At 50.1% G+C, this 20,676-nt stretch overlaps 2 protein-coding genes across 3 annotated transcripts; one reads left to right on the top strand and one right to left on the bottom strand.

The window, feature by feature from the left end:
* The first annotated feature begins 7,820 nt into the window (after positions 1-7,820).
* On the top strand, positions 7,821-10,586 carry LOC105191297 (oxidative stress-responsive serine-rich protein 1). The gene is made up of 2 exons (XM_011154610.3): positions 7,821-8,354; positions 9,204-10,586. Exons 1-2 carry the CDS (start codon positions 8,209-8,211, stop codon positions 9,916-9,918), a joined length of 861 nt encoding a protein of 286 aa, XP_011152912.1. The 5' UTR covers positions 7,821-8,208; the 3' UTR covers positions 9,919-10,586.
* Positions 10,587-12,096: 1,510 nt separating this feature from the next.
* Positions 12,097-20,519, bottom strand: Src64B (Tyrosine-protein kinase Src64B). Of its 2 annotated transcripts, none has more exons than XM_011154586.3 (6): positions 20,207-20,519; positions 19,163-19,351; positions 18,280-18,490; positions 17,930-18,183; positions 17,029-17,739; positions 12,097-16,890 (listed from the first exon to the last, which is right to left on the bottom strand). In XM_011154586.3, the coding sequence occupies exons 1-6, from the start codon at positions 20,247-20,249 to the stop codon at positions 16,676-16,678; spliced, it is 1,623 nt and encodes a 540-aa protein (XP_011152888.1). In that variant the 5' UTR covers positions 20,250-20,519; the 3' UTR covers positions 12,097-16,675. The 2 variants fall into 2 exon arrangements, with proteins under 2 accessions (XP_011152888.1, XP_011152898.1); XM_011154596.3 differs by having other exon boundaries at positions 19,220-19,351; positions 20,207-20,517.
* Between the last annotated feature and the right edge of the window lie 157 nt (positions 20,520-20,676).

Here is a 20,676-nt window from a genome sequence, read left to right as displayed (position 1 = left end):
AGCGCCGCGCGCGCGCGCGAATCACAGGTATATCTCTCCGTACGATCAACGCGAGCGCGCGGATCAAGACTTGCTTTTCTCTTCCTATTCGTCGACGACCACGACGATACTCGGCGAGACGCCGAGCCTCGCATCGAATCTCCTCGCTGAGTTACCGCGCGACGCGTAAATCTTAGCGCTAGAACCACCACCAAAGCGGCCGAAATGAAAGATTTCTTGCAAACATCGTTTGCCGGTTGGTGCGTTTGGTCTTTTTGTTCGATGTGAGGCGACGTGAGTGAAATTAGAAAGAGAGGCGTAAACTAAATGGATAATGGAAAAAGCTTTTTTTTGTCTTTTGCACGTTGTCTTGTTCGAAAATCCGTCATTTCTCGACCGTTCTGGCAGAAATAACTCGCGAGTCATCGCTGATTCTAGTTTTATCCGCGCGTAGTCCTGAGTCGAAATTTTCTTCCACATTGAGCCTGCAAATTCCATCGTACTTGAATGAAGGATCAATGGGGAATTTTCAGATGTAACATCCTTACCTGCCTTCTCCCGATGCTGCGCATATGACTGCTTGTTGACGTTCTCTTCACGTTGAAGCTCGAAGAAGCTCGTGCGCGTTCACAATTAATATTTGATTATTTCGATATTTTATCCGTATTTCATGTCTCCTTAATTTCGATAAGTGCTGATTACGCGACTTACTCAAGTGCAGATAGATTATGCGCGATAATCAAATATTAAACAATTTCATTGCGATGGATGAGGAAAAGGATAAATAAATAAACAATACACATTTTTTATTTATAATCCTTCTGCCTTCTCGTTGTTGGGTATTCCGAGAGAAAAACCCAAAGCGGCGAGAAGAAAACTGTAACGACAAAAGTAGCGGTAGTTGCTTGTCCAATAATGCTGCGCATCCATAAATTTAGATTTGGATTCGATGCAATAAGAATAATAAAGAACGAGAAAAGGAAGTGTTGGCAGATGTCAACAAGATGGAATCTTCGCGGCCCAAGGAGCGTTATTAGACGAATAAATCAACAGTTGCGACACTCGGATTCTAAGGCCAACATTCATAGCGATAAATTGATCACAATCTTCCGATGAAAACATAGGCTACAGATTCGCGTACCGTTATTCAGCTGTTTGGATCAATATCTCGTGCATGAAATTAGTAACAGATTTCGTTTATATCGATGAGTCACCGAAAAAAGACGGATATACAGAGCTGTGATTATTTGTTAAGTAATGACAAGCCACGAAAGTCGACCTAAATTTCGACTCAGGTATCATTCAGTAAGATCGCCGAACGAACGTTAAAATCGGCGGCGTCTCGCTTAATAAATAATTTCACATGCCTGAGGATACCCGCTGTTCCGGTGTCCTTCGACTTTCGTCCTGGCTCCCAGCATGCAGCTTCTAGACTTCCGGCTGCTTCGTCCTGGCACTCGAACCAAGCCGCCGCTTGTTGCACCGACACTGGCACTCGCGCAGGTTCGATCGGATCACACGTTGATCGGCACCGACGAGAAGCCGATCGAATATTTTTAAGTCCGGTCGAAATGACAATTGACAATTGCGCGCTCCGCGCAGACGTGCTCCGCGTCGTGTTACGTGCCGTCGCGGTCGGCTCGAAACGTAACTCCGTTATGAAGAAGCACGAGACGCGCGAGAGTTCATCGAAACAATGGGCGGCCAAAGCGCTAAGTCACGTCCCGCCAAACGTCAACAGTCGTCGAGAGCGCCAATCAATGACGCGCGCGCACGATACCGGAAAATCAACAAACCACGGCTGCCCCCCGAAGCATTCCGCAAGTCCCGTCGACTTGTCGACGACTTTCCTTCACCCGTGTTTACAAAGTCACTGCTAAGCGCAACGAGCCGAATTGAAATTTCCATCGATCTTCCTGTTGATCAGCACGCACAACTGAAATCTTCATCTTTCTCATCCCGCCTTTTCGCACCTCCGAGTCTGAAAAAAGAAAATGACGATATATGTACGGCAACGAAGAAAGTTGGCTGTTTTAATAACCCGTCAGTCTCATTATTCGCCCGCATGAACTATCCGACGTTCGTTTCTCCCGCCTGCTACTTTGTGCGCAGCCCCGAGAGCGAGTTATACAATTAATACGCCGCTTGTTAAAACTGAGAAAAGATTAACCGCTCGGCAAACACGCCGGGGAAGGCGCAGACCGTTCCAACGTCGCGCGGTGGAAAATCTCACAGCAGTCGCAAACTGCCGCGTCGGAGTAGCATAGGATATTTTTCAGAGATGCATCGCACACACACACACACACACACACATACGGCCGATTCTCCCGGGGAGCAAATAAAACACAGCTCTTCCATCGTCGAGACACGTCGCGCCACGGCGCATTGGGCGCGCCCATGCACAGTTAGCAATCCAAACTGTGGGGTGCAACTGTGCAAACAAAATTTTTCTAACTCGGACGCCGTCGTTTTCGAGGCGCGACCGAGGCGTCCGCCGCCGCCGCCGCCGGCGCCGCCGACGACGACGACGACGACGACGACGACGACGACACGTCCCGTCGCACACCTGATAGTCCGACTCGCCGTCGATGTTTTTGCAGACACCGGCGATTTGCGAGCGAGACGCTGTAACAAGACGCGTATCCCGACGACGACGACGACGACGACATCGTCGTCGTCGCCGTCGTCGTCATGGTCGTCGCGATTTACACAGCACCGCGAGCGTGCTGTGCGGAAGGAGCGGAGCCAGGGTGAAACTCGAGCGCGCACGAGACGGCCAGGGAAAATGTGGTGAAAAGGTGGATTTAGTTGCTCGTGCCGGGTACAAGCGGCTCGCGCAACACTATGTTGCTTAGGATTATTTCCGTCATCGTTTCTCTTGTACCGTCGCCTGCCGGCCGCCGCCGCCGCCGCCGCCGCCGCCGCCGCCGCCCCCGCCTTCTGCCGGCTTCTACGCGTTTACGCGCGTGCCAGCGTTTCTCGTAAATATCGTCCGGATCGTGAACCTTTGGCGACGTCGCCGGCGGACGCGGAACGACAGTCACTTTCGTGACTATTTCACCAGAGAGAGAGAGAGAGAGAGAGAGAGATCCAAGCTCCCTTCTCCCTTGTCCCTTGCTTGCTTGAAAATGATCCGCGTGTTTATTCGCGACACGACGGAGTCGCGGCGACCTGATGAGGTACGCGAGGCGCGTCTCTCCGCGTCGAGCGCGGTGTCCGACGAAACGAGACAGCGGTGACAGCGGTGTGTCATTTCTCACGAAATTCGGAGGAAATCAGGATTGCGAGCAGCCGAGGTAATAGAAGTGTTTCCGCGAGTGTAAATTTGTCGCTCAATTATCTCATCGGATTCAAAGTTTCCGGGTACCAAGTTTTGACCGCTCGAGCGAGCGAAATTTCGATTTGCTTGCCCGACGTTGCGCGACGAGCCTCGCGGAGGCGGAAAAACGCGGACGGTGCACGTGGGGACGTTGCTCATCGAGCATGACGCGTCGGAGAAAATCGGCATCCCGGCCGGCGAGTCGCGATCGCGCGGATCGCGACCGCACTCGCGCGTGCGCGCGCATTTGCGGAAGGCGAGCTGCGTCGTGAGACGGAATCGCGAGCGCTCCGGGTAATTATAGTCCGTCCGATAGGGAAATTATGAAAGAGCCGAGAGGGAGAGGGAGACGAGCGAGAAAGCGCGGTCGTTCACGCCACTCGCGACATTTATTAGAATAATCCTAACTCTCGATGCAGCATCCGGTCGCGAGGCCCGATGCTTCTCTAATTAGCCTGCTATATCCGTAGCGCGGCCGTCGTTGTATCAAAATACGGGATGCGTTCGTCTCTCTTGCGTGTGAAACTTTGCGTCCGCACGCGCGCACCGATGGCCTCGGCTTGCCGACTTTCAGCAACGCGCGGCTCCTCGGCACGATACATGCCTGCCCGCGATTTTTCTCACTCTTCCGTTCCCGTGTCGGCGTGAAGGAAGAATCTGCAATTCCATTCCAAACACTCGAAAAATTTCCTCGTGTTTCCCGGAATGACGACAAGTTAACGAAGAACCCGAGAACGAGACTCCTCGACGAGGACGAAATCGTCGAATTTCGATGAAAGCAGAATCGGTATCCCATACCAGCATACTGAAACTCTGCGGAAATCATCGCCAGCGGCTGGGTTTGCAACTGAAGCTGCCGCTACTGCCGCGTCTAACTTTCAAACCGACCCAAGTGACACGCGAAGTGATCCGCACTCGTAGTTTCCAGCGAGTCTCGTCGGCGCGCTGCTTTTCAAAAAGCGCTCTGGTTCACGTCCGCCCGCGGACACACTTTCGCGCAAATTACGTAACGCGCGCTGATTTAGGAGCATAAACACGCGGGCGGGCGGGCGTGCGTGCGGGACCCGCGAGGAGATCGTCGGTGCATAATAACCGCGGAAAATATAAATTTACCGTAAGGAAGTAACGTGGCGTTCCGCGCCGGCGGCGGTCGGCCGCGCGAGAGTCACTTCTCTAGCTCCAGCGGGGAACGCTGCAACGGTGCAACGGATATGCGTAGGTGCAACGTGCATCTATCCGGTGTCACGGAAGGCTCGCGTCGCGCGTTAACGTGCGCGCGAGATCCTGGCGCGTCGCCAGAGCTCATCTCTAAGCGATTAAACGGCTAAATTCCCGACACCGCGCCGATCCGGCAGATTTTTTTCCGACACGCCGCTCTAGAGATTATTCGCGCGATCTTCGGCGCGAGTTTCACGCAAGCCGACTCGGGGACGGAAATGTCGCGCCTGAGAAATATCGCCGGACACATCGGTCGCGGCGATGACGCGTGCGATTAGACGCGCTCGGGTTGTCTGCACGCGTATTTCAATCGCGTATTTCTATCGGACGGAGCGGGAGATGTGTATGTAGGATACGCGAAGTACGCACAAGGCGGGGAGACGAGGTGTCTCTCTCTCTCTCTCTCTCTCTCTCTCTCTCTCTCTCTCTCTCTCTCTCTCTCTCTCTCTCTCCTTTAAAGGGTAACATCTGAGCGAAAACACCTGAAAACACAGAGTTTGGGAATTTTTTGTAGTTAAATAACAACACAGATGGAAAATTGGTTTGAAAGCCTCTAACGTGCATACCTTGAATTACGCAAAACTATTTTTTGTTATTGTTTTGCCTCAAGATCGCGGCGCTGAAGCTCTCCAAGTAAAACCGCATTTTTCTCATGGATCCCCGCGGCTTGCAGCAGAAATGCCTTTACACTTTCAAAAAGGACAAAAAGGCAAAATTTCTGTTAATCTACATTAATTAAATTTGCTAGAGAAGTACACACGTGTATGTTAAAATATTGATTTTTGTGGAAATGGTGAACATTAGGAAAAAAGTTTCAGTTTTATCCAAGAAATTCAGTGAAAAAATATTTATAATAACAAAAGTTTTAAACTACCGCTCGTAAAAATCATATGTACTTCTCTAGAGAATTTAATTTAGCCGCTACTGTAAAAGTTTCGAATGAACTACTGTAAAAGTTTCGAATTCGGATGAAATTTGTTAAAGTTCTGCTGCAAGCCAGTTCGAAAAACGTGGTTTTGCTTGGAGAGGAGCTTCAGCGCCGCTATCTTGAGGCAAAGTAATAACAAAAAATTGTTTCGTGTAGTTTAAGGTATGCACGTTAGAGGCCTTCAAACCAATTTTCCATCTATGTTGTTATTTAACTACAAAAAATTTCCAAACTTACTCTGTGTTTTCAGGCGTTCACTCAGATGTTACCTCTTAAGGGCGGTTCTTCCAACTCCTTGGTAAAGTTAACTGATACTTCAATCATATGTCTGTCTTCGTTTAAATTGAAGGAAAAACAAAGATAAACATATGATTTAACCATCAGTTAATTTACCAAGAGGTTGGAGAACAACCGGCCGTAATTCGAGAAAAACTGCGTGGCATCAGGCGAGAACGTTCTCTCGTAAACGTCGTTCAAAGCAAATCTTAGTTTATCAACACGGTAAATAAAGTAAACGCTACGACCGTTCTCATAAATACCTGGGTCGTTGCATGAAGTGTCGGGCACGCTCAGGACTCGTGGATCCTCGCAGCGATGTCTGCATTCTCCAGGACGACGTGCGCTCGCGAGGCTACCCGACGCAGAATGTTGATGTCTGAAACAGAAAAATTTATATTATAATATATAGTTAATAATAAAGCGAAAGAATATTTCTCCTCAATTTCCTCCTTCTATTTCCGTAGTATCGAAGGAATTTGCAGATATTCCGCCTCGGTAATGTTGCGTATCACTGAACGACCAAGGTATTCCGGGGCGATTTCGTTTAGAGCGCGCGCTTTTAGCGCGAAGTATATAGAGACGGCCGGAAAGCTGGTCGCGTTTGCTCACTGCCTTCCATGCCTTCCAGCAGCGGGAATTCGTAAATGTTTCAACCGCACGCTAAAATAAAGCCGGGCCAAGAGTGCGTCAGCACGTAGCTCGCCCACTGAATCATTGAGTTTTATACGCGAGCCGTCGCTATCGAGATTACAACTTGCGTGTATGTGTGTGCGAAGACGCGTCGCTTCGCGTTAAACTATCTCCATTTGGACAAATATATCCAAGCCTGTATTAAATTTCATACTAATCTCGAGCAGATGATCGTAGAACAACGAGGAACACCGCGAAGGAAATCAATCGGGCAATGTCGATCGAACGAAATTGTTCGTCGCACTCTTGACACCCTAGAAATCATTTGCAGTAACGATTGATGAGTGCAATTTGTCGCAGCGAGCGATAATCCGCACGGATATCTTTGGTTCGATGACACAATCTCAAATTATACTCCGTACGAGAGGCAAACCAGGATGCCTCGAATCTTTTCATCGCCAACGGCATTTTTTTCCTAACGCCCGAAAGTCTCTCCCGCGAGGTTATCGAAATTATACATTATTACATTTACGGGAATATATCGAGTATGTTATATAAAAGACATATCTTTTAAGATGTATTGTGCACCGAGAATCCCCCCAGACATCGCGTGACGAAGAAAATTTCGCTCATCATAAATACATCATTCAACTCGTGAACGTAAAAAGAAAGAGAGAGAGAGAGAGAGAGAGAGAGAGAGAGAGAGAGAGAGAGAGAGAGAGAGAGAGAGAGAGAGAGAGCGAGAGAGAGAGAGAGAGAGAGAGAGAGAGAGAGAGGGAGAGCGAGAGAGCGAGAGAGAGAGAGAGAGAGAGAGAGAGAGAGAGAGAGAGAGAGAGAGAGAGAGAGAGAGAGGGTTGAGAAGGAAGGATGATACAGGTTACTTCTTATTATAAGGTATTTCAGTCTATACAAGTACCTGACACCACATTCCATTACTTAATCGCAGTGAACCCTCGTCTCGACATTTATAGATATGTTCCATCGATTACTCGTTACCTCACACAAATATTCTTTCAGCGTCGACCTTTCGCCCCTTCGCGATTCTCCTCGATCTTCGGTTAACTTAAATTTAAATTTTTCCTAATGGCGCATCCAGAAGCGCTTGTTCGTTTTACTTGCACCTTCTGCACTTCTGTCAGTATTCGCCTCGCCTCTTCCAGTTTCCTCGAATACACATTCCTTCCATTTTGTACGCGGAAACATTGCGACTCACGGACGATTAAAACGAACAGCTGCGAGATCTTACGAGGGCGATGAAGACGAGAGAAATCCCCAAGATCCCGTGCTCCCTTTTCCGGAAGTCCGTTTCTCGATGGAAAGCAAAAGTTCGCGACGAGCGTCGACCAATGGCGGACGCGGCGAGCGCGCCCGCAGCGCCACCTGCGACGTCTTCTTCCGGCATCTTGCGGAATTGCACAGTAGTAGCCAGCAGCAGCAACAGCGTCGTCGTAGTCGTCGTCGTCGTCGTAAGACTCGATCGCGCGCAGTAGCGGTGTTTATTTACGTTCGTCGTCATCAGTGTCGCGACTAATTAATTGCGCGTATCGGCGCGTACGCGCGTAAATCGAGCTCGACGCAATCGCGCACGCGAGTGCACGACGCGACGGCGGGAAGAAGAAGCGTGACGGGCGAAGAGCGAGCAGAGTCGGTTAAAACACGAACACGCGCCATCGCGTCGCATCATCGTTCGTCGCCATCACCGTCGTCATCATCATCATCATCATCGTCGTCGTCGTCGTCGTCGTCGTCGTCGTCGTCGTCGTCGTTAACGTCGACTACTACGTTCTAACCTCATCGAATCTGAGCGCCCATCGGGCCCGCACGGCATCGCCGTGTGCGTCACGTTCGTTCCTGAATGCGCTGTCAATGCACGGCCGTTCGGCAAGATGCCGTATTCACGATAAATCTGGACAACTGCGAGACACCTAACATGACCGACGACACACTGCCGGCGAGCCTGCAGAGGCTTCACATTGATCGTCTGTCGACGAGTTGTCCGCAGTAAGCATCGTTCCCGCTCTCGGTCTCCTCTCGGAGCGGGGACTTTGAAACGATGTGCCATCTTCGTCGAGAACCTGTCAGTGGCGAGCGAGGATCTCGCGTGTTAACGTCTGTCCTCGTCATCAGCCAGACGGAACGACCGACGGAAGAACCGTCGTTTCTGTCGTTCGGGGTTCTCGACGAAGTCACGGCGGTTTCTCCACTTGAAGAAGGCAAGTCGTGTGGAAATGAGCTTGTTGAGTAGTGTCAAGTAGATTGTGATTACCATATGAGAATATTCGCGAGTTTCGTCGGTAACTTAGAAACTACAGCGAGTAGCCTTAGTAAATAAACTACTTTAGATGATGCAATAGCGATTGCAATAACTTCATCAGCAATAAAATGTACATTCGGTCAAGAGTATGACACTGTATAATAATTAACAAAGAGTCTTGTGTAGAATAGCGATTGCGTTTGTAAAGAGAATCGTACAGCAAATACAGTCAGATATACGAGTGTGTGCCCGCTAGGCCAGTAATCACAATCTGTTCTTATATACAAGATTGTCTCAAGTTCATCTTCAGATGTACGGATCACTTCACTATAGAGAGCATCTGAAAATAGACCTAAGACGATCTTAACTGTAAGAACAAACTGTGATACTTGGTATGCATTTGTGCACCAATTCAAATTTGCGAACAGATCATTTTAGAAACAGCTTAAAGATGTCAACATAAAAGCAAGCTCAATAATTCAAAATGCTTACCTATTAATACGCTTAGAATCCACGAGTAATTTCAGAGCAGATTCAATATCTTTAAATCTGCATCCGGAACCCTGCTCTGCTGAAATAACGTCGCACTCTTTCAGCATCGCAACGACAGATAAGCCGAAGACGCCCAACCCGTTCCGGACGCTCAGCAGAATGTACACGAGCGCCAGCGACAACAGCTGGTTGTTCCGCAGAAGGTCCATGCCCAACAGGCCTACCGTGTTCGCGGCGAATCCGCGTGGCATCAAGAGTACAACGAACTTCAAGCCGTCTAAGAGCGAGAGAGTAGCGGTGGAGAAGAGCAAACGGGGTGCCGTCCTGCGCGAAGCTATACTGAAGTTGAACGCCCCCGGCGCCGGCTGCCTTAGTGATAACTTAGTGGACACGCTCAAGAACTCGTGTAAGTTCAGTATTTCCAGTAAGAGTTCCAAGAGAATCGAGTCCGAGCCGACGACGAAGGACCTCAAGGAGCTGGAGATGCGTCGGGATTGCAGACAGACCAAGGACGACACCAGTATTCAGGACGACGACTACGAAGCTAGTGGCTATCAGCGCACCCGCAGCAACACGATGCCGAGCCTGAAGAGAGGCCCCGGACCGGGCGGAGGTCAAGCTTCCTCCACGAGCAGCGGACAAACGGACGCGGCTGGCTCATCCGGTGGCCAACCTTCGAGTACGAACACTTGTTCGGTGCAGGCGCGAATATCGCCACCCTCGTGCGACATCACGATCGGAGAGCTCGCCAGCTACTTCGAGGAGTTCGTCCATATTCCAAAGAAGATGTCGCACATGGCGGAGATGATGTACACTTAATTGTAAAGTATATACACACACACACAAACACACACACACACACATATATATATATATACATATACATAACTCTCTCAAATCGCAAACTCATCTTTCAGAACACAGTTGCCGTGGGCTGTGTGTATATAAAATCTAATCTCTCCGATCATAATAACGATACCGTAAGCAGGCGGGCATGCGACTGCTCGCATGTGTGCGTGCATTTGTTCGTTTGTCTTTCTTCTTTCTTTCTTTCTTTTCTTCCTTTCGTTCGGTCGTTCGTTCGTTTGTTCGCTCACTCATTCACTCACGCACTCACTCATTCACTCACTCATTCACTCGCTCGCTCGTTACGTGCTTGATTTAATCCTCTAAATTATTTCTCCCAACACACGCGGTAATCGAAGACAAAACAAAAGGGGAGCACGTGGTTGGTACTTCCGCTGATTGTACGGCACTCGAAATTGACGTTGTCTCGCACGAAAATTTTGAGAACGTAATGAAGCGGCGAATACACCTTCTACAGTTTCTGTCAAATCTCCTTACTTTCTCTTTTACATCTCTTGTGCACGACTTTACTTGTTGTAGCCTACGAAATATAGAAAATATGGAGCGTCTTTGTATTTGAAAACTTTTGTATTACGATAGGAGTAAATCGGGCTTAGAATAAATCAGTGAATGAGACGAAATTTGGATCTGTGTACCTTGTATGACTGTGTCTGAGCGTCCCACGCGCCCGTTAGGCACTTTTCACTTGTACACACATACACGCGCGTTCAACGCGTCTGCGAAACGCGCGTGCCGCTTCATGCCTCGAGACATGTCGAACGCCCCAAAATTCAGTGAGAAAGAAATTCGCCACTTTCCGTTCGCCAGGGACCGGAGTTGAAGTCTGCGACACGTTAATATGATACATAATATATTGATCTGCATAGGCTTACGACAATTAATATAATAATAATAATTAATAATAATAATAATAATAATAATAATCATACAAAGTAATCGTGTTAAGTTACTTAATGATAATAAGCTTTGGTATATAAACAATGACAACAGCGTATCGATCGTTTTTCGCTTTAGGTACGAATGAGAACACGCATCGACGCGCGCGGATGTGTATGTGTGTGTTTTTATATATATATATATATATATATATATATATATCTATGCATGTATGTATGCATGCGTGTACGTATGTAACGTACGCACGGCTGAAGAAAACCCGAACGAAAGAGCCGAAGGTAGGGCAAAAAGGCGCAAGGGAACTCGGCTTGGGGAGCGGGCGGGGACGCGTACGAGAAAATAGTCGCGACTATTTGGTGTGCGCATCACGTCGGATGAATCGGTTCTTGCGAAACGACTTTCTTGATAGAAGCCGATCGCGGCTACCCGTCCGTCGTCGTCCTCGGTGACGTTGCACGTGCACGCGCGACGGTGCTCCCGCGGGCGGCGATTGCCGCGCGTGCGAGTGACGTTCGCTGGGTGTGTGTGTGTGTGTGTGTATCAAAAAAACGCGTAAGGTCTGTCCCTATATCACAGATTTACCGAGAATTTCATTCGAGCGAACGTCGCGATAGCCGCGCACCGCGAGAGCACCGCGACGACGACGACGACGACGACGACGACAACGACGGGCTGAGATGATTCGAGCGCCAAACCGCCGGCGATCGGCGCGTGTAAATAGCGCGCGATGTAAGGTTCTCTCTGTCGTTCTTTTTTTCTTTCTTTCTAAGTACGTTTTACAATTCGTGCGAATTCGCGCTGATCTCGCCCTTGGGTCGCCGTGAATTCAAACGTCGTCATTCGCAAAGGAAAAGCGGCGGGAACACGATACGTCCGAGAGAGAGACTGCAACTACCTTTAGCGCGAAGATCGCGTTCTTTTGATCGTTTCACCTGGCCTTTCGATTACGCGCGCCGACGCAAATGTTGACACACGTAGAAACCCCGATCGTAGGAGCGAGTAAGGAACACGTCGCGACGCGCTTGGGATGATTAATGAGGGAACGTATACGCTTGTCTTTCTCGTCGCGCGTGACAATAGTCGAGATGTCTCTGCGCGACTGTGCTCAGTCGAGATCAAAGTGAAGAAGAAGAAAGATTTCGCGCGAGGTCGCGGCGAATAATCGGACGCACGGTTCCCCCGGCTGTGATACGTACGTTCGAGAGCACAGCGCGCGCGCGCGTGGGCTTTATTTAAACGATATATCAGTCTCTAGATTCAGTGGAGAAAGGCCGGTGACGCCTTTACCGCGATAATTTGTAAATACATGGTCCAAATGTGATCCGAATGAAACAATCTACGCGAAGATAATACCACATAACGCGAACGCTTCGGGTCGCTCGAACTCGGCGTTTTCACCCTGAGCAACAGAAAAGCCCCGGGGAGACATCGGGAACTCTGGAAAGATTCGACAGAGACGCCGTCTGAAGCAGCTCGTCTCTCGAGCCTTTCGACGCATCTCGTCGCACGTCGGACGTCGTAAAAACGAGATCGAGAGGCGCGTCCGACAGAGATTCTCTTCATTTCCTTCGGATATCCTTCGAGCGGCACAACAACGCCCTTGAGATGTTTTACAGCCTCCCAAGGGACCTTTCGGCCCCTCAGATCTGCTTCGTCGAGACACCCGAAGGAAGCCGCAGTCCCGCAGACATCCAAGCGCCCGTAAGTTCGTCGACGACGACGTCTCTCGGGGCGTTTCTGCCGGCCAGTCGTCGTTCGATCCGGTCAATCTTACATTGGTTCGACCTCTACGTATTTCTAAACTACGACCTACGGCAGCGATCATGATCGTCAAAACAAGTTCATTGGTACAAAACGCTCATAGAAAAAATGTACTGGACGTAATATATCTACTCCCTAAACGCTACGCAAACACGAACGCCTTTTCACGCGCGCTGCCCCGCGCAAGTAACGTGCAACTTTTTCTGCCTCTCGCCAGAGAGATGCTCCGAGATCCACATTTCGGAGTCTCGTAAAGCTTAACAAAAAAATATAAGTTATTCAGGATTTTCTTTTTCTCTCTCTCTCTCTCTCTCTCTCTTGTCAAATGGTCGCATAGATCTCGACGGATTTATGCGAACGGCGAATGCCAAATCCGAGATGCGCTCGGGGTACATCCCGGGAATTAAGGCGTCTGATAAGACGCTTTCACAATGCTTCCCGAGGGACGCTCGCGTCTCGTAGAGATCGGCGAATTGTCGAGCGTCGCGACGCGTTATCGCGTCGCGACATTCTCGCGCGCGTGAAAAGACGATCGCGCTGACACGGATGTAACAATTTCCTACGCTCGCATACGCACAACGCACTCGTCCACTGCTTCCACACTTTTAATCGCTAATAGCTATCGTATCGTAATGGCTCATCGTGTTTTATCGTGACACAGTAAAATGTATACATTGAGAATCGATCGCACCGACGCTCTTGGCTCTCATCGACTCCGGTCAACGATCTTTTGTTCCCTTTTCCTTTTTTTTCTTTTTTTTTTTTTCTTAAACTATCCCAACGAGATGCACAGACGGAGAGACGGAAGAGGAGAAGTCGATCGACCGTTGTATCGAGCGGACTTTCGAGGCGGCGGTATCTCGGAATATTTTATAACATTGCGCATTCTTACAGCCTCTCACTCTAAGCCAACGAGATACCCAACGCTACCCCCCTGAGATCGTGATTTTTCTCGTAACGCTAATAGAGGGAAAAGATTAATCGCTGTCAACCGCGCACGATTGCGTTGCAGCAGTCGAGCCAGATGATTGCGCCAACAGTCCGAGTTGAGTAATTCCGGTTAACGATTCGCTCTCCCTTATTAGCGGGGGAGTGAAGATGACGATATCCCGAGCGACACTGGTCGCTCGTTGGAGCGGCCGACACAACGATTACTTTCGGCGTGATCAGTAAGTTGAACGTTTTTACAATATCCATCGCTCTCCCTCTCAAGTATTCACGGTCAAGTATTACAATTTGTCTTGTGTATCGAAATGTGGATCACCCACTCGACCCACGTTTCTCACGCTTTCCTCTTGTCAAGACAGCGCTGACCGGAGCCGGCGCTGACCGACGTCGGTGCCACCGCTTCAATCCCGGGTCTCGCGCGCTTGACACGTCCCGCGGGGACGACGGCGACAAGGTTGAGTCCTGGGCAATCGGACGCGCAGGATCGCGAGATTCTCGACGGTTCTCGAGCCGCCCAGGAGAGCACGGAGTCGCCGATCGTGCCGGCGAGATTCCTCGACGCCTATCACCTAAGGATCCCTATATTCTAATCTGTCGTTTGTATTCTCCTTCCTCTTTCTTTTTTAAGTAGAAAATTTACAATTCTTCAGACACTTTGTACGAGTAACATCGATGACTTAAGTTTATCCGAAATTGCATTCCCGACTTTTTCTCACCCCCTCTCGTGTACGTACGTAAAACCATGTCGCATCGGTCTACATCGCGACGCGGGCTCGGGGACACACACTCTCTCTCTCTCTCTCTCTCTCTTGTTCCTCTTATCTCTCTCTTCCGCAAACGCACTCTCACACACTCGCACTTATCCTGATACTAATAACTCTCTATCTCTTTCTCCGTTATTTCCGACTCTCGACTTTCTACGCTTTCCCTCTCTCTCTTCTATCTTAAATCTTATACCCTCCTTCTCTTTCTCCTCTCCTCTCAATAAAACCCGACAGCTCGTTTCCGAAAAAAAAAAAAAAAGAAAAAAGAGCGTCGCGATTCGCAACGAAGCTGCACAACGACCTGCGAAATGAAAGCGACGCGAATTTGTGCGAGGTATTCTCACTGCGTTTCCGCAGGATGTCTGCTCGGAGGCGCTGTTGTATCGCGCGCGTACAGCAATTTGTATGCATTAGAAACGCCGATCACGTTAAACGCATCTCTGTGTGCGATCGAGCGCGGCAACAGAACGCCAAGTGAACAAAACGATCGAACAGTTGAAAGCTTAACCGCGACCGCGCGCCGGCTGAAGTCGAGAGTTCGCGTTGGATCGGCGAGAAGAAAGGCGGTTCGCGGAGAACGAAACTGCCAAATGGACGCACGAGTAGCCATTGTCTTCTCCCGACGAAACTTGCTTCACTCCTGCCGGAGTCGCGATCGCATCTTGTGCCCGTGCGCGTGCGTTTTACAACCGAAACGAAGTTATTATTGCATGGCAATAACGGGCAAAGCGCACGTAAAAGAAAAGGGAAAAAAAGAGGAGACTCGTACACGTACACGTACACGCGACTCACGCACGACGACGGGGGAGAATGAAATGCACGCCGAGCGAGAGCGGCGATAACATCGTACTCGAGGATGAGCTTCTTCTCGACGCAGCTCGTGCGCGCCAACCTTACGCTCGGGGATACCAACGTCTTCCCGCGTCGCGCTCAAGCTCTCCTCTTCTCTCCTCTCGGCGAACGAGTTACGAAAAGAAGCATCGATACTCGTCACAAATGATTCTTACACACCTGTCGGAGCACGCCCAGCCCTCCCGCTTCGCAATTTACGTACGTCGTGAAAGCATTCGCGAACGCGGTACGCACGCGGTACCGTTTGTCTTTCGGCGCGTTTCTCTTTCTCTCTCTTCGTTCCGAGGACTATATCCAAAACTTGGATTTTAGGAAAATTCGGATGTGACCGATCCGAGATCAATTGAGAGACGCAAAAATGCAACATACTCTTGTGGGAACACACACGCGTCCACTAGTACGCATACTTGTTTTCTTTCTTTCTTTCTTTCTCTCTCTCTCTCTCTCTCTCTCTCTCTCTCTCTCTCTCTCTCTCTCGCGCGCGCACACACAATACACTCATTCACTCACTCACTCACTTACTTACTTTCTCTCCCGCTTTCGCACTACGTGTATCTCGTAAACATACGCTAACATACTAATACACCATTATGTTGTATATAATCTATATAATTTCCAATTTTTCTCATCTTCCAACTTATTATATCCCGTTTACTCTCTAATACCGTGACTTGTTTGTCCCTAAATTTACCAACATCGCTAGTGTCTTTATTAGTTGTTTGTCGTCAAAAGTATGAAAACGCGCTTGGGTAGTCGCGGAGGAGGACGGGGACGCGGGGGCGAGGATGGGGGGGGGCAGGGCAGTAAGGGCGAGAAAAACGCGACTCGCCGATGAATAATACGCGCGATCCTCGATCGCGGATAGTTTTCTCTTCTAGCTCGATTGCTACATGTTCATTAATGATTAACGCACAATTGATTGATTGGTCATGAGGATTAAAATCTCGTCAACGTTCTCGCGAGGAGTTTTACGTTACGTTTTACAAAAAATAAAAAGAAAACAGAAACATCATAGCACACTCAACTTCCGATCCGAGTTTCGGTGCTATACGCAAAACATTAAGAACACACACACACAGGCGAAGGGATGGATGGGTGAGGAGAGTGGGCGGAGGGGGAAGAGAGTTCGTGGTGTTGTTTCTTTTTTATTTCGTTTGGTTTCTTCCGTAAAGAGATTGGTCGCCAAAACTTGTAGAAAAATTTCGCGATCGAAAAAACGCCGACGCAACGAGTCGGCAAAGTACACGAGTTGTTCGAGTCTCTATCTCTCTCTTTCTTTCTTTTCGAAGTCTTTTCCCCGCGCGAAAGCGGTGCATCCACAGTTCCGCGAAGGTTCCGATGAGGGCGGCGAGATGCGCGCACGCGCGCGCGCGCGCGCGCTAATAATTTACTTAGCAGTAAATACCATAAAATTCCATGGCACAGTTGATGTGGGCTGGGTGAAAGTGACGGTGCGGCGGCAGGTGGCTTTGCATATGGGCTGTATATCAGTCCGTCGGCGGTTCGAGATACGGTATTTCGCTAGTTACATTGAACGACTCGAAATAGTGATTCAGGAACTCGAACGTGGGTCGCTTCTCGGGGCTGGCGTCCCAGCACTGTAGCATCAACCGGTAAATGCTGTCGGGCAGCGGATGATTCAACGGTTTCGGCATGCGGTAGCCTTTGTCCACTTGCTCGATCACTTCGCGACCATGCATACCTGGCAAAGGAAAGAGATCGGTCAACACCCCCGAAAGTGTCGTTAATCGTACACGTGAATGATGAACACGCGCGCGTGACGACTCTTCACGCTCACTCTCATGCGCCGAAACAACGAAAAGATAAGCCGCGGACTCACCCGGATAAGGAACTTGTCCGTAAGTGAAGAGTTCCATCAGCAGGATCCCGTACGACCAGACGTCGCTCTTGATGCTGAACCTACCGTAGACAATCGCCTCTGGCGCGGTCCACTTGACGGGGAACCTGCTGCCCTGCTTCGGACAGTACTCGTCGTCCTCGATCACCCTGGCGAGGCCAAAGTCGCAGATCTTCGCCTTGTTCTTCTCGCCGATCAGCACGTTCCTCGCCGCCAGGTCCCTGTGTATGAGCTGCTTGCTCTCGAGATGCTCCATACCGGACGCCACCTGGGCCGCGATGTAGATCAGGTCCTCGAACTGCATGTACTTGCCGTCTCCAGTGCGCAGGAAATCCAGCAGGCTACCGTTGCACATGTACTCCTGCACGATGTAGATGGGCTCCTCCTTCGAGCAGACCGCGTAAAGCGCGACCAGGTGCCTGTGCCGGAACTGCTTCATGATCGCCGCCTCCTGCAGGAACGCCTCGGTCGACATGGTCCCGGGACGCAGTGTCTTCACCGCCACCTCGGTCTTGTTCCGCCACTTGCCGTAATACACCTCGCCGAAATTGCCGTGACCGAGTTTCCGGATAAGCTGGATCTCGTTCCGGTTGATCTCCCACTTGTCGCGTAACTCCGGCCCGAGATCCCACATGTCTGGCTGTGGCTTCGGGCAAGGCTTCGACAGCACGTGGCAGAGGCCCAGCGCGTTTTCTGCGTGACACAGTCATTACTCATTCGTCAATGCAGAAAGCACACGCTGTCGCGTGAATCGCGTTTCAGTATTCTCTTTGACATTACTAATTCAAGAGGAAGAGGAGTACAAAGGCGAGAAAACGAAACACGCGACGAGACAGAGGAACGTCGAGACGTGAAAAAAACATCGAGAGACAAGGCAACTTACTGCTGTATGCCATCACGAGAGCCGGCAAGCTGGGGAACGTCTGATTGGTGGCGATGAAGAAGCCGCCGTTGTCGAGCGGCTTAATCTTGTAATGTTTCACATGATGGCCCCTGCCTTCCTCCCAGTCCTTCACCGACAGGCTGTAACCCCTGGGATTGTGTTCGCTGGGTCTGACCAAGAAGGTACCACGAGGATTTTCATCGACCAGGAGCAGCGTGCCCGCCTCCTTGCGCGATACATTCTCGAAGAACCAACTGCGAAGAGAGAGAGAGAGAGAGAGAAAGGGGAGGAGGTGAGAAAACGCAATAATCGCTGTGACTCGGACGTAACAATAGACGGGCGATGCTCACTCTTCGCTCTCGATCGAACGCTCGACAGCCACGAAGTTCCAAGGGATCAGGCCTTCCTGCAGGGTCGTTAAGTGCAGCACTCTCCACCAGTCCGGCTCGGAGTCGTCCAGGACCTCCATTCGGTCGCCTTTCATGAAACTAACGTCGGTACTTTCCCGCGCTGTGTAATTGTACAGGGCCACCACGATCTTGTTGGACCTTTGTGAATGCGCTGTCGGGGAAGAAGCGACGCGTGTAGTCTTATCGGACCCTGTCGGGTCGTACTCGAAAGCAGAGCAAAGCCGAGCACCGAACCGGTTAAAATTGATTTCACTCCGGAGGACTCGCGCCACGCGGAGTTAACCGAACGAGAGACGGACACCCGTCGAATTGCGCTGATGGAAGAGAAAAAGGAACAAACGCGAGAAAATATACCGTCTCTATTTTCGTATCTGCGCATGGGTTTACACTTCTAATCGTAAAAAGAATGGACAAAATTGGGGCCCGGTATAGTCTCGAGAAGCTCGTGTTTCGACGCTACGAGAAGCGAGCTCGTTATACGCCGAAATCATTATGCCGGACATCGTATTTTTTCTTCCTCTCGTTTTTTTTTTTCCCTCTTTTTTTCATTAACACGGCCGGATCGTTTGCGCATCGCGGAACGATCTCGGCTAAAATTAACCGGTTCGGTTTCTCTGGGAGAGAGAGACATTCACAGAAACAAGTCGAGGCGGGATGACGACGACGACGACGACGACGACGACGAGGATAACGACGTCGACGCTGCTGCGAGCGATATCACAACATATAAAAGTAAAATTGGACCACTTGCGATCATCGCTCAGACGCGCGGTCGGCTCTATAAAGGCAAAACATAAGAAGAGTAAAAACATAAAATACACACATGCAGACGTAATAGGCGGACTCGTTTTACGGGGTTGATGCGGTATCTGTAGCTTACAGGGTGTCTGCCTCGGCCGGATAATATCCGCCCGGGCTTGCACGCCTCTCTGATTCGGGTCGGCAGTGTATCGGTCCAAGGAACCTCCATTGCTGTGCTTTGAACTCAGTCCCGTGTCCGCCTTCTTATAACCTGGACCGAGAATCCGTCTTTAAGTCAAAGGGAACAGCGCGACGGCTCGGCGAGAGAAGAACATTCTCGCGCTTCTCCACGTCGAGCGCCGGGGGAATCTCGAAACTATCAAGTTCTCTCTCTCCCTCTCTCCCTCTCCCTCTCTCTCTCTCTCTCTCTCTCTCCCTCTCTCGGTTATTTATACACTGTGTGCGCGATCCGAGATCATCATTTTTGTGGAAAATTCGAGCCGGAACTCGACCGAGTGCGCGCGCGCGCGCGAGAGTCTTTAAATTTAAGATAAATAAATTTGAAATAAAATCGAAAAGAAAGAGAGAGAGAGAAAGAGAGAGAGAGAGAAAGAGAGAGAGAGAGAGAGAGAGAGAGAAAGAGGGAGGAGGGATAACGAGGGAGAACGAAAAGAGAGATTCGTGCTGAATTGATTCACGACGGAAGCATTATCTGTCCGATCAAACAATGCGATTGTTATTTTTCCTCGCTCTTCCAGCTCTATCCAAATTAAATGCTCGCCTATGTAATTAATCGCGAGAAGCGAACGCATTCGTTGCTGTCGTGACCTAAAATCCAAGCCCAAACTGACGTTACGTTTCCGATGAAATTTTCAGTAATAACGGGGCGGTCTATTTAGCCACACGAGCGATTCAAGACTACATTGTACAAATCCATTATACCACGCGAACAACGAGAAAGAAAGAGAGAAGGGGGACAGAGGGAGAGGGACGGGGAGAAAAATTGAAGAAGATTCCAACAATCGACTATCTACGGGTCGTTGCGCCGAAATCGATCGGTCTCGATCTCGCCGAGGAGGTTTCCTTTCAGAAGATCCAACCGATCCCCTCCGAGTCAGTCACTTACCGATCGGTTGAGGCTCTTGCCGCTTGCTGCAACACTTCCCCATGCTGGATCCGGTTCCTGTAGCTCTGCGCGCCGGCCGAGTCCTACGCACCCTTTATCCTGGATCCATTCGCGGGGCAAGCGAGACTCGTCATCTTGCGAAACTCGGCTCGGACGACCGGCGGTCCGCCGACGAGATGTATCGCGTTCAACGAACTCTCAAACTCTCGCTTGGCTGTCCATCGTCGGATTATCGAACTCGTTGCCGTTGCCGTTGCCGTTGCCGGCGCGTCGCTGCTGCTGCTGCTGCTGCTGCTGCTGCTGCTGCTGCAATATAAGGCGGACGAGGTCCGTCGTGATTATCTCACCTCCCGCGATTATCTCTGGCGATTCTAAAGAGCGCGAGGCTTATGCGCCGAGGATTATCGCGACAATGCGCGCGAGGATGCAGCGTCACGGCGAGCAAGGCGGCCCTCCTCGCTCGCGCGGAC

This window comes from Harpegnathos saltator, unplaced genomic scaffold, assembly GCF_003227715.2.
Source record: "Harpegnathos saltator strain DR-91 unplaced genomic scaffold, Hsal_v8.6 scaffold13, whole genome shotgun sequence".
NCBI lineage: Eukaryota > Metazoa > Arthropoda > Insecta > Hymenoptera > Formicidae > Harpegnathos > Harpegnathos saltator.
The sequence above is the reverse complement of the archived record's forward strand: the minus strand, read 5'-3'. Positions and strand labels throughout refer to the sequence as shown.